The 14,451-nt window shown below is 33.8% G+C and overlaps 1 protein-coding gene across 2 annotated transcripts in view; it reads right to left on the minus strand.

Annotated features, from left to right (window-relative positions):
- The window catches only part of LPGAT1 (lysophosphatidylglycerol acyltransferase 1), a 78,904-nt gene that overhangs the window by 38,617 nt on the left and 25,836 nt on the right, over positions 1 to 14,451 (minus strand). For both annotated transcript variants that reach the window (XM_008582292.1, XM_008582293.1), the window contains exons 3-5: positions 10,341 to 10,459; positions 6,396 to 6,491; positions 3,139 to 3,412 (exon numbers count right to left, since the gene is read on the minus strand). In XM_008582292.1, coding sequence (XP_008580514.1) covers positions 3,139 to 3,412; positions 6,396 to 6,491; positions 10,341 to 10,459 — 489 coding nt within the window. The remainder of the gene's footprint in view (positions 1 to 3,138; positions 3,413 to 6,395; positions 6,492 to 10,340; positions 10,460 to 14,451) is intronic.

The following is a 14,451-nucleotide window of genomic DNA, read 5'->3' on the forward strand; positions in this document are numbered from 1 at the left end:
GAAGCTAAAGTATCACATCATGAAAATGAAAAACAGACTTCAAAACAAAACTATTCACTAAATGTAACAACATAACACAAACACCAAGATTTGTGCTACTTGGGAGACATTAACAAATATTGATAAAGAAGCTAAAGTATCACATCATGAAAATGAAAAACAGACTTCAAAACAAAACTATTCACTAAGTGTAACAACATAACACAAACACCAAGATTTGTGCTACTTGGGAGACATTAACAAATATTGATAAATGGCAATAAAATTAAGCATTTTGGGGGGCACACATTATTGTTAGTTGCTGCTCTGTTTAATCCAAAGCAAAATAACTCCCAATTTTAGCAAGAGTTATGTACAAATAAAGCAATAAACCTTCCTGCTCCCTGGAAGGTACAACAGGTAACTACTGCTGTGGAGAGGGGATGGGGAAGTTCTGCTTAGGTTGGTCCTTTGCACACTGTTTTTGCTCCCAGCATGGAGTACAAAGTTGGACAAGAATTGAGCAGGGAATCCTCACAGAGAATGCTGATAGCCAGAGTTTAAAGTGTAATGGTCTATTCTTTGTTTGAGGTATCTAAGACATCCCTGAAAAGACTCATTTTGAAGTGTAAGTCCAAATATGCATTAGGAGTCAATGATACATTACTTTTGTATGTCAAATATTTAAAACTGGCTTTAAATTCTTTAAAGACTTTAGAACAACATTCTGAAAGGGGAAAAGTACCTGTAAAACAAGTGAAATTAAAAATTAATTTTTAAATAACATATTGCTAAAGGACCAGAGTTTATGTAAAGAAACACATTTTAACAAGATACCAGTGATGTACATCCTGAAACGTTTAGGGATAAAGTATACTGATGTCTGCAGCTTATTTTGAGAGGCATTAATAAAAGAAACCAGGATGAACTAATGGATGGACAGAAGGATGGAGAGAGATGTGAAAAAGCCAAAATAGTAAAATGTCAATAACAGAATCTAGTTGGTCAGCTCATGGATATCCACTGTAAAATTGTTTCAACTTTTTATAATAAAACAATGGGGAAAAAAGTCACCAGAGTTCAGTTTAATATCTGTTAAATCACATAATAAACAAACAAAAGAAATACGAACCTTTTAAAGTTAATCAGGAGAACTTAATTTGATATATATGTATGGCTCACATATAAAAACAAACACAACGGCATGGTTTGTGTTCACATGGAATAAACACTAATGAATGTGAACACTAAAGAAAATGCAAAATACCAAAACATAGAAAATAGTAAAATACAGGTAAAACTAGTTTTTGGGGTATATTTATGATTTTCCTAAACAGCTAGAATAAAAAATTTTAACCAAAGTATGATAAATAATAAACTACTTTGTTCCGGTTATAAACAAATTGTTTTCTACAAAACAAAGAACTGTTTTTCTTCAATATTATGCAATCAGACAATTGCCCCTACCATTGAGATCTAGAACACTACACGGTATTCACTGGGTGGAACTATTTTAAAATATCAGTCTTTATTAGTGCAACTAATCCTGTTTGGAAAACCTTGGCCTTCAAGCTTTGGCTTGGCTGACATTGCCACAGTATCTCTTCAGCAGTGAAGCTATTCTGAACTTTCCTTTTCTATTAAAAGACTCTTTCAATTTGTCTTTTTAATAGATGGTGAAAGATTAAGAGAGCCGACTGCCAAGCAGCTGCTTGGAAAAAACAAACGAAAGGAAAATTTGGTGCAATCTCACGGTACTATTTCTATGTCTAGCCCTCAGTGCCATTTAAAAACACCTATTTCTGAGGGCCAAGGGCCAATCACTTCAATTTATATTTTATCTAAAGAATATTAAAAGAACTAGACAAATACTACTAAGGAAACAGATCTAGTGAGTATCTTTCAATCTTTGAATATATAATCAAACTTTCACAGTAGTATCTTAAAACTTGTTCAAAACAGTCTTCATGCGGTTGGCACAAATACCTCCTGCAAAACGTCATGATTTACCAGGCTATCTCCAAGATAACTGCATCTTTTAGTGTGGTTTCCTTTTTCCTGGCCATAAAAGTAATACTTACTCATTATTAAAAAATGTAAAATTCAGAAAAGTATTAAGAAATGGGGAAAAATCATCCATAATGTTACAATTCAGAGAAGCAATCGCTGCCAACATTTTGGTATCTTTCCTTTCACTCATTTCCTACTATCTTATTGTTTACAGACCTGAGCTCACACTGCTTTCATGAGAGTTGTGTGTTCCCCCCGCCCTATTAACATTACAGTATAAGCATTTGTCCAAGCCAATAGAATCTCTCCATAAACATCATCTGTAATGGCTGTGTTGTATTCCATTTTATGGATATTTCATAATTACTCATTATTCTCCCTCTGGCTATTTCAATTTTTTGCTATTATAAATATTGCTGTGATAAACTGCTTTATGCTTCAGATTATTTCCTTTTAATATTATTTGCAGTGGAATAATGCAACATTTATTAACAGTTTAAGGTTCTTTTTTTTTTTAAAAGATGACCGGTAAGGGGATCTTAACCCTTGACTTGGTGTTGTCAGCACCACGCTCAGCCAGTGAGCGAACTGGCCATCCCTATATGGGATCTGAACCCGGGGCCTTGGTGTTATCAGCACCGCACTCCCCCGAGTGAGCCACGGGCCGGCCCAAAGGTTCTTAATAAATGCTGGCAAATACATTAAATTAATTCTTGTATTAAAGATAAACAAAAACTTCCTGTATCACTATTTGTTTTTGCATATCTATGATTAGTTTTTCAAATAAGTCGTTTCTATATCTATATCTTCTAATCTAGCAAGTCCACTTCTAGGAATCTATACTACAGAAATAGTTTGACAAATATGTAAAAATATTTACAGAAATGTTTACTGCAGCAGTGAGAAAAGTCCAGAGTAAGGATAGGTAGGACAGGGGAAAGACACCTTTGACTTTGAATAAATTATCGTAAGCATAGACTACTTTTATAAATAGAAACATTAAAAAAATTATAGCTTCATCTTCTCCCTGATTATTATTTCTATTTGATAAAAATTATAAATATTAAAAAAAAAACAATTACCATCTTCTAGAACTCCAGAAAATCCTTTAATTCTAACAAGGTAAAAAAATGCTAAAAACCATCATACCTAATTCTTTAGCATCTCCTCCTGCTGGATTTCCATTTTCCTGTCGTGCTACAAGTGTACTCAAAATAATTTTTGTTGCCCCAAACCTTGGCAGAGTGACGTGTGTAAGAAATGGCAAGTTATTTTTCTTGGCAAATGTCTGACTTGTTTCTCGCCTCTTCCTGAGGAAGCCCCCTTCTGGAAACAAAACAATCCATTTTCGATTTCTGCTCCTGTAATTATTTTCTAGGTGCTTCTTGAGAAGAAGCAGCTGTTGGTCACGATAAGATTTTCCCTAGAAGGTACATACATATAATAAGTACAGGTAATCTGAAATTAAAATGCCATAAAATTAAATAGAAATAACAACTTCTACATTAGAATCCAACCTTAGAACAGAATAGTGATTTCCCCCCCAACTTATTTCTTTTTTTGACCACAATGGTAAGAGAGAAGTTATTAGCACTTTTAATCTTTCCTCCTGAAGGAAAAGCAAATTGCTCTGACTGCCGTGAAAGTTCAGTCATTCCTCAATTCAGTGACTACTTACTGAGGCCCTACTATTTGCCAAGCATTGTCCTAGACACTAGAGACAGAGGAGTAAATAAGAGACCTTGTGGAACTTTACTCTAGTTTGGTAAGATACTAGATATGGAGTGTAAACTCAATTGGTGATTTGTGCTATGAAAGAAAGAGTAAGAGGATAGAAAGGGTCGAGAAGTTCAGGGAAAGCTGATTTGAGATCACATTTGAGCAAAGAGCTGATAACGTAAGGGAATAAGCCATGTGAAGATGACAGGCAGAACACTCTAGGTGACGAGGAGGAAAGGCCAAAGGCCCTGAGGTGGGGACGAGCTTGGCAAGTTCAAAGAACAGCATCAAGGCCCGCGTGGCTGAAGTGTGATGAACGAGGATACTGTGGTAGGAGATGAAAGTGCAGCAGGAGGTGGAGACCAACTAACTAAGAAGGGCCTTGAGCAAAGTAAGTAGTTTTGGGTGGGAAATCAGTGTACAGTTTTGGACAAGGAAGTATCATAATCTTATTTGTATTTTTAAAAAATCTGCTGGTTCCTGTGACAAAAAGACTGCAGGAGATAATTAAGACACTTTTGCAGCAGTCTACACAAGGGAGTTTGATGAGATTCGATTACAGTGTACTGATGAGAAAGGGGTACTTTCAGAAAAGAATTTGAAAATAAAGCTAACAGGACATTCTCATGGACTAGATCTTAGTTGTGAGGGAAAGAGAAGAAAGAGGATGACTTAAAAAGAAGAATCTAGAAAAATTTGGAGGAAGGCCCCAAACCTACACAACTAAATATCACAAAGGTTCTTCCTTTCAGTGTGATCAATTTGCTAATAATTTTCCAGCAATTACAATTACGGAAGATCCTCAAAATAATTACTATGCTTTCTGTCTGTAGGCTAAGTGTATCCCAAGTGCAGAACAAGTAAGACATTTTCTTAGCTAGTTTACTAATTAAATTGATTATGATTAAGATAGCTATTAAGTTCCTAAGACTACACATAAAATATTTTTACTATTCTTCAAAAATCTTATCAAAATGGTCTAGTAGCAAAGTCCCAAGAAACCTTTTTTTTTTTTTTTTTTTGACATTAATACCTTTTCTCTTCTCTCCCTCCATGCTATAGATTTTTATCTAATCTATTGGGGGAAAATGTTGCTCTTTAGAAATAAATTTTCAAATCTCCTAGACACTTTGAGATATAGTCTTTAAGTATACAAAACTTTATACTGTAATAACAAGGAAAACATTTTGGAATACATAATTTTTGACTTTTATACCCTCCAAGTACACTAATAATATATTATGACTTAGCCTCTTCTTGATGCCTGAAGATTATCTTTAGGGTCAATTGTTATACTACCCTATAAATTCAATAATTTCTTCAGACTGGAAATGATCTAAGGGGCTGAGTTAGTTTTTCCACTGGATTCCCCAGGACTGCTAAGCTTTCCAGTTGCTGGTTCTACTGTCTTCTCTGAAATACTAGGCTAGGTTCTTTGTTAAGTTGTTCTGAGCACTGCTTATTTTATCTTGACCTTGTGGCCAATTCCCACTGCCACTTCGTCCTGAGGATCCAGTCTGTGCTTCTATTTGTCTCTGCTCAGAAGAAACACGATAACTGCACTGCATGTGAAAAAAGTACACTCTGTACATAAAATTGTCTGGAGTAAAGTATATGTATTTTATGACACGTATTTTCACAGAACTTAGAAGTTTTCCTACTCGCTTCCCCCTTATTTTTGAATTTGTGTTCTTAGAAGAGGCTTAATTAGACTCACCAGTTATTCATTCAGTACTTATTACATGTAAGGCACTGCACAATCCAGGTTAAAGTTGCTCAATATATAAACACCAGGTAAGTGTGGTATTACCACACATAAAAACTCTTACATATCATATTTCAGTTATCCACTTTGGAGAAAATAAAGCATGTGATATGAGCAGCATATAAGGGAAATACTATAATGTAGCAATGACGTGATAAGAAGCTATGATTCTCTTTCTTACACTCAACTATTCCTAATGCTTGGGACCCTTCCCAATTCACCTTTCTCCATCAAATACACACCCATTCTCAAAATTTATGCCAAATATAATCTTCTCCTCTAAAGTTTTAATGGATTCACAGATATCCGATGTGTTCACTTTTCCTACTATGAATTCCCAACATTTCCTATTATTATATTTATTATTTATTTAATAATCTCCCTACTGGTAAATTTAGATACCTTCTATATCATATAACAGTGCCTTGTAAATAAAAATAACAGTGATGCTATAGGTAATGATAGTGTAATCATGATAAAAATGATGATGAAGGTAGTTCTGAGTGCTTTACATGCAGTGCTTCATTTAATCCTTACAACGACCAACTGAGGGGGTACTATTATTCATCTGAAAAACAAAGGAACTTTGAGCATTTAAGTAATTTGACTAATTCACATAGCTAAGAAGTTGAAGAGCAGGGAATGTGGCAGGTGCTTGATAAATGTTTACTAAACGGCACTATACCCTCTAGACGGGAGGAGAGTAGAGATTAGGATATTTGCATTATAAGCATTTTAATACTTATGCATACTCAAATTCAAATTGAAATAAATGTTTAGGGAACAAAGATTCAGAAAAAGAGCTCCCTGAGACACCAGAAATGGCCCTATCTATTATAATTTGTTTTGTTACACCTCTTTTTATAATCAAGAATCAGTCTGAAAAGGCTTTCACTGTGGGAAAAAAATGCTCATTACTTACCTGTCTTATAAAGAAGTCTCCGTGAATTAGAGAAACAATTCCAAAGTTTGTATACTTAAAGATATGATCCATCAACCACATCATTTGAGCAACAACCTAAATATTTAAAAGCAAGAAATAATTAAATGACGGATAGAAGAAAACTAACTATAGTCTAGCCAAGTCTCCAAATTTTAAATATAATCACCTAAGCATACTCTTAATTAACCTAAATATCTTAAACCTAATGCTATTTATACAAATATACACAGTTACTAATAGAGTCTACATGAAAAATTACAGGTCTTGATTCCAAGTCTTGGAATCCTAAGTCACAGTGAAGCTGAATTAACTTAAGTCTGCACTTAATGATTTCACATCTGTTGTACCCTAAACAAAGTCTCTGGTAGTTCTTGTAAAATTAACTTGTAAAATTATTTTGAAACAATACAATAAAACAGTTAAAGTTATCAAATGAGGGATATACATTTAATTAATAAGCACTAGAGCTTTATAAAATGAGTGTACCTTAATGATAAAATATAAAAAGTTAATACCTCAAATAAAACATTTAACCACCAGCATCTCATTTTCAGTCTTGTTTTGCTTTGCAATGATGGCTGCTTTGTTTAAATAAATTGAGATTTGAATTAAATGGAATTTGTTGGAAACTGCCTCAAGAAACAAACAAAAAATCAAGTGAATCCAACCTATAAAGCATTTAAGCTTTATACAAAGTATAAAGTATAGCTGTAATGTGTTGGTCTAGGTTTAAAATACCAACACTAGTTAGAGCACAGCCTTATAACACCAAGGTCATGGGTTCGGATCCCCATACTGGCCAGCTGCCAAAAAAAAAAGAAGACACCAACACTAAAGTAACTAGCTTTTAAGTTTTAATTTATGTTGGATTTACCTCTTCAGTTATAAGAGTCACCTAAAACGAATAAATTTAGTAGGACAGACAAGCTATCTTCTAAGATTTGTATAGATAATTCTGTCCTAACTTATTTTGGGAGAAATGTTATAAGTCAATAAATGTTTATTAAACATTTAAGAAAGTTCTTTGACAGAAATGAAAATTCTTAGTTTTATCATAAATTACCATAAAAGGGCAATACTCTTCACTCACTTCACAGATACTTATTAAAAAGGTACCAGCACATTTGGAAAATGCAATTAATCTTTTGTTTCATACAGGGATACTTCAAAAAGTTCACAGAAAGATTCATATTATCTTTTAATTCTACTTTTCCATGAACTTTTTGAAGTATCCTTGTATTCTTCAAAAAAAAAAAAAAAGATCAGCCAACACAGCTGCCTGAGTCAACTCTGTCAATGTTTGATAGGTCTGTTGCTCAGAACTTTGTTAGTTATTTCTAAGAAACAAAATTAGTCTACATCAATTATTCTTTATTTAGAAGCACAGATTTTCTACATATCAAAACATCATCTAGAGAAGACTTAAATAAATGACTCCACTCTTTATGTCCTTTTGAAATTATAATAAGGTCAATGGTTCTCCATAGGATGACTATGGAAATCCAGAAGGACAATTTTGGTTGTCACAAAGACTAGGGAGTGCTACTAGCATTTAGTGGGTAACAGTCAGGTAGGCAAACATCTGGCAATGCCCAGGACAGCTCCAGACAACAGTGTGGTCCTACCAAAATGCCAACAGTACCCCCACTGAGAAACACTGATGGGCACTCCAACAAGTTTCCTGCATTCAAAAAGCTATGTTACAATCACATCACCATTAGTGTAATATTTTTTTAACTGTCCCACAATTTAGCAATAGCCTTCCTTCTTTGAACGTACCCTTGAATATAAAGTATGTCAAGTAAACATTCCTACTGGTAAATATAAATCAATACTGCCTTGTACTTATTAGGCAGGAAGTGGAGATTATTTATCTTTCTCAATTACTCCTTTATGAAAGAAGACAAAAATTCTTATAGATTTCAAATTATTTGGTAATACCAGAGCACTATAAAAATGCTCAGAATTAACTAATTGGAAAATAAAAACAAAGTCACTTGGGACAGAAATCAAATCTAACTCAAATCTTTTTGCAAAAGCAAATAAACTAACCAACCTTTCTTTTGTCCACATGACTGATAAATTTCACACTATGTAATATTCTGGTTAATACAGTTATGATCTCTGCCAAACTGGAGTTAGAATACAGTTTGAATACAGCATATTTATACAGTTAGAATACAGCATATTTATACTGACCATTTTAATCATTCTTTGAGATTAAAAAACTACTTAAGGACATTGTAGGTCCTCAGAATAATCACTACAAATGTAATTATTATATCAGTAAGAATAAAAATATTAGCCAATTGGGGATTCTCTTTTATAGAAAGCCAATAAATTAGTTTTTACAAAATTTTAACATCATGAGTTTAGGGGACAAGCAATAAATATTATTATAAGTACAAATATATATACGTGTGTGTGTGTGTGGTGTGTGTGTGTGTGTGTGTGGTGTGTGTGTGTGTGTGTGTGGTGTGTGTGTGTGTGTGTGTGGTGTGTGTGTGTGTGTGTGTGGTGTGTGTGTGTGTGTGTGTGGTGTGTGTGTGTGTGTGTGTGGTGTGTGTGTGTGTGTGTGTGGTGTGTGTGTGTGTGTGTGTGGCCGGCCAGTACAGGAATCTGAACCTTTTACCTTAGTGTCATGGGCTGCACTCTAACCAAATGAGCTAACCAGCCAGCCATTCAAATATATAAACAGTGATATTCTTTTGTTTAACTATTACAGATTTTGAATACAAGAAAGAATTGAATTTATTCTACATTCCAGCCAGATTATGCCTCTGCTTTTCAGGTAAACAAGAAAAACAATAGATTCTGCAATAATCAAACATACTTTCCTTTTATCTCACTACATTTTCTGACCCTACCCTGACCTAGTGAGTCAAAATCTCTAGGACCTAAACACACCAGGCTTATTCTTGCCTCGATTTTTTTGCCAAGATTGTTTCACTAAGGAAGAAGGCCTCTGTTTCACAACTCTACCTGCCAAAATTTTATTCATCCTTCAAAGCCATGTTTATGTCTTCTCCCTTACACAAAGTTTTCTATATCCATCAGGTACGTGGCAAGTTCACCCTCCACTGCAGACCTCTCACTTTGCAATTCAGTATTGCTTATGATACCCTCCTACCTCCTGCCACTGGACTGTTAGCTCCTTGATGAGAAAGGATGGTGTCCACCTCTTATGGTCAGTGATCATGACTGTTAAGCACTTACTGAACATCTATTGATTTATTTATTTACTATTAGGCCAAACAATAACTCCATTAATTTTAGACACTTTCCATTTACTTAGTTTTCTGTAAGTATAACCTCTTTATCTTGTAAGCTGATAATTCTTCTAATGCTAAAGACCAAATTTATTTTTTAAATCCACTCACTTTGTAAATATATTTTAGTTATCAATATAAGCAATGTAAAATCAACAGTTCAAACACAGCCTTAGTAACACTGGATAAAACAAGTTTCAATTTACTTTGTAAATAAAACACAGAATAACACTAACTTTATTTTCTTCTGGCCAAAGATCCCCAAGATCACCTAACTCACTGAGAAATTTTACTCTTCTGTCTTAAGCAATACTGCATTTTGTGATTGTATTGCTCAAACTGGAGATCCGCCACTTCACCTCAAGATGGCCTTCAATTTGAACTATATTAACTTTGCTTTCATTCCAGTTATTATTTTTTAAAACAGTTTTATTCAGACATAATTCACATTATCCCGGTTATTTTTTTTAAGTCTCTAAATTTCTCTCCTGGAATGACTTAGAATGATATATTACTTCTTTTTAATATTTTCTAAATTCTCAGGAAAAGTATACATATGTAAGTCTAAGTCTATGTTCCTACTATAGTAAGACACTTGATCCTTTTTTGGCCTGCCCCTTCTAGATGTCTGCCTGCTGCCTTCAAGAGAGCTTACCATTCCTTTGTCCTGGAGGCACATCATCAGAGTGCACACATCTCCTGTTGCCTGATGATTCACCAACATCATTGCTTCATCTTTTGAAATTGCTTTAATATCTTCCCCCCATTCCATCACTGTGAGAATAAAAAGTTTCAAAGCTGTCATTTTAAAGATGTTTACATTATTAGAAACCTTATATTAGAAAAAAAATGGTAAAAAAAAAAAAAAAAGAAAAGATGGTGTACATCAATGATGAGAAGTTACATAGCTAAAACTTCTGAACGTTTAAAACTAAGTTTATTTTCTATAAAAATCAGAACATTGATATTTTATAGAGCCCCAAAATATCCATTAAAACAAAAATGGTCCTTGGAAATAGAAGTTCTATTTCCTAGACTTTATCCTACAGAAACATTTGTCCAAATGGGAAAGACATATGTATAAAGGATGCTTATTACAATTTAAATGTTCGCCAACAGAAGAATGGACAAGAAAATTAAGATATAACTTAAGAGTATAAATCCATTAAAAGAAGGGAGGGTACCTCTGTACACTATCCCAAAAAAGACATGTTAACAATTAAACAAAGCAAATCTCAAAACAATATATATAACACGATCTCATTTTTTTCTAAAGAAGGAATAAAATTTACATGTTATTTAATGTGCTGAAAAAAGTCTGGGGGAATGAATTCCAAACTATTAATACTGATCATCTTTTGGTGAGGTGGTTCCCAGAACCCTCCAAATTCTACTTTATAAGAAAATATTCAAACATTTTAAAAAGTAAGTATTGGGCCGGCCCGTGGCTCATTCGGGAGATTGTGGTGCTGATAACACCAAGGCCACGGGTTCAGTTCCCTATATGGGGATGGCCGGTTTGCTCACTTGAAGAGCATGGTGCTGATAACACCAAGTCAAGGGTTAAGATCCCCTTTCCGGTCATCTTTTTAAAAAAATAAATAAACAAAAAATTAAAAAGTAAGTATTTTCACTTTAAAATAAGAAAACTAATAAAGATGCTAAATTTATTTAAAATCTCCAGATGAAAAGTAATTACAACAAAACCTATATGCACACTCTAAGGAAAATAGCGGTATTTCTACGTAGTTATGCTTCATTTTATAGCACATTTACTTCACAGAAAAAATAAAATCAAGCATCAGTTTTCAAACATCAGGATTCTACAAAGAAGCTTCTAGGGTTCCTCAAATGCCTAATATGAACTACAAGAGGCTAATTATACATTAGTATTCACTTTTACCCTATCCTCCTTTCATCTACTGCTATAAAGAAAAACTTTGAGCCACTGTGAGTAACAGTTCTGGATGAAATAGGGATGGGGAGAACTGGAGCCCAACTACTTAACCTCTCCCAGCCTCCCTCTTCCCTGCTCACCCCCCACTGTCACCCCAATATAGTGGAGCTCCTCATAATACAGTGGATCTCTTCATAATAGCTCATTTGAGAAAAGGGTTTTGCTGATTTTTTCTTTCTATTAAAATATTTTTAAGCAAGGCATCTATCCACTCATTTTAAGGATATTAAAATTTTCTATTAAGGAAATTTTCAGCTGAGCCAAACACATATTAAGTTGTGGTATCTACTTGCAAAGTGAGGTATTCCAATCATACTAGCAGACATTATTACTAATATTCAAATAGCTTACAATGTCTGTGAAAAATGTATTTAAAAAAATTTAAAATGAATATGACATGGAAGCTACATTAAAGGATGATATCAAATGCTCCTTAAGGAATAGCCTAGCCTCTTGCAAAATGTAGCAGCACCAACTTTTCTTCAGAGTGGCCTTTCCTTTCCCAAGTTCCTGGTTCAGTTCAGCTGACAAGCTAACTTTATTGAAACATATTTAAACAGCTGGTAAATTGCTGGGAGTAGTATAAATTGCTACAGTCTTTTTGGAAGTCATTTTGGCACTATATTTCAAATTTAAGAAATGCGCAAACCTTTTTACCCAGCAAATTCTACTTCTAAGAACTCATCCTACAGATGTACTCATTTATGGGCAAAATGACACATATGCAAGGCTATTTATTGCAGCATTGTGTGCAAGAGCAAAGATGAAAAGAGAGACTAGCTCAAATTCATAGAAACAGAAAATAAAATGGCGGTTGCCAGGGGCTATTGGAAGGGAAATTATCGTTTAATGGTATAGAGCTTCAGTTTTGTATGTGTTGTGTTTTGGGGTTTTTTTTTTTTTTTTGGCACCCAGCAGTCTGGGGATCTGATCCTGTGACCTCAGTGTTAGCACCACCCTCTAACCAAGTGAGCTAACCGGCTAGAGCTTCAGTTTTGCAAGATGAAAAAGTTTTAGAGATTGGTTGCACAACAATGTGAGTATACTTAACAATACTAAACCATACACTTAAAATGGTTAAGATGTCAAATTTCATGTTATGTGTATTTTATCACAATTAAAAATAAATTATGATTTATCTATGTAATGGAATATTACACAATCATCGCATTATGTAATAACAGCAAAGTGTAGAACAGCATGAAGGATACCACTAACTGCATTTTTAAAAAGGACAGAGAATATATTTATTAACGAAAACTTCCCATATCATGCCCCTGTTGACAATCCTTTGAGGAAGATACACACACACATACATCTACACACACACTATACTTTTATTAATTCATTCTTCATCCAATAAATCAGAATCAGGAACGGTTATATATTATGGATATAAAATAAACAAGAACATTTCAAGTATTATTCTAAAGTGAATAACAGTTTAAACTCTTGAGAAAAACAATTATTGGGCTATTAAGAGGTAATATGGAAAGTTTCCTAGCTCCATATCTACACAAGTATGAATAGATGTTTCATAACCAAGTATTCCTTTAATGCAATCTCTGCTACATGAATGTAAAATACTGGATACATAGGCCTATGTAGTGGGAAAGAACATTTTAATAGACATCTAACATTACATATTGTAAGTGGTTCTCAATTTTCCTTTCTAAATACTTAAGAAGTATAAAAAGAAATTTTAAAAATAAAAACTTTATGAATGTAAAATACTGGATACATAGGCCTATGTAGTGGGAAAGAACATTTTAATAGACATCCAACATTACATATTGTAAGTGGTTCTCAATTTTCCTTTCTAAATACTTAAGAAGTATAAAAAGAAATTTTAAAAATAAAAACTTTAAAAAAATACATAAAAATAAATACTTTCAAAGTATAATCATTAAGAGTTGATCCAATATATGTTTTATCTCTCAACAAAACTTATTTTCAGACTAGAGGTCAACTTATCAAGACTTGCACGGCATCCTAAATCAAAGAGGTGGCTGCATCAATTTTTTATCAAGAAATCCAGATGTAGCAATACAGTCATGTTGAATTTTCTAATAATCCAAATTTTATTCAACAACAAATTTAATTTCCAATATATATGATATTCTTTTAGAACATACGTCAAGGATCGCTGTTGGAAACTTAAATGACTAACAAAATCAAGATAAAAAATGTTTGTAGAGAAAGAGCAATTTATCTTATGTATGAAGTAGCTAAGTTCCTCAGATCAAACTCTGCTATCACAGGACCAATAAACATAATAATAAAGCTAATATTTTAACAAAGAAGCAAGATTATTTGCATGTTAAAGAACAGAAACCATGGACACCTGTCAGTTCTTACATTGCACTTGATTAGAAGAACAAAAATATTCTAACACACTGTTCTCTGAAATGAATTCTCAAAAAAGAATTGGGTCAGGTCCACTATTTCCAAAGGGAATGAAGACGACGGAATAAAAACTGGAAGGAAACTTCTGTAGTTATAATGAATTTTCAAAACTCTTATTAAAAACCAAAGCTAAGGGCTGGCCAGTTAGCTCAGTTGGTTATAGTGCAGTCTTGAAACATCAAGGTCAAGGGTTCGGATTCCCATACCAGCCAGCTGCCAAAAAAATAAAAATAAAAACCAAAGCTAAGGATTATAACCTGCTACACACACACACACACACACACACACACACTCAAATATGTATCAATACACCTCCCCCAAAAGTTATAGATTAGAATTGATCAGGCCGGCCCGTGGCTCACTCGGGAGAGTGCGGTGCTGATAACACCAAGGCCCTGGGTTC

This window comes from Galeopterus variegatus, unplaced genomic scaffold, assembly GCF_000696425.1.
Source record: "Galeopterus variegatus unplaced genomic scaffold, G_variegatus-3.0.2 Scaffold2559, whole genome shotgun sequence".
NCBI classification, from domain to species: domain Eukaryota; kingdom Metazoa; phylum Chordata; class Mammalia; order Dermoptera; family Cynocephalidae; genus Galeopterus; species Galeopterus variegatus.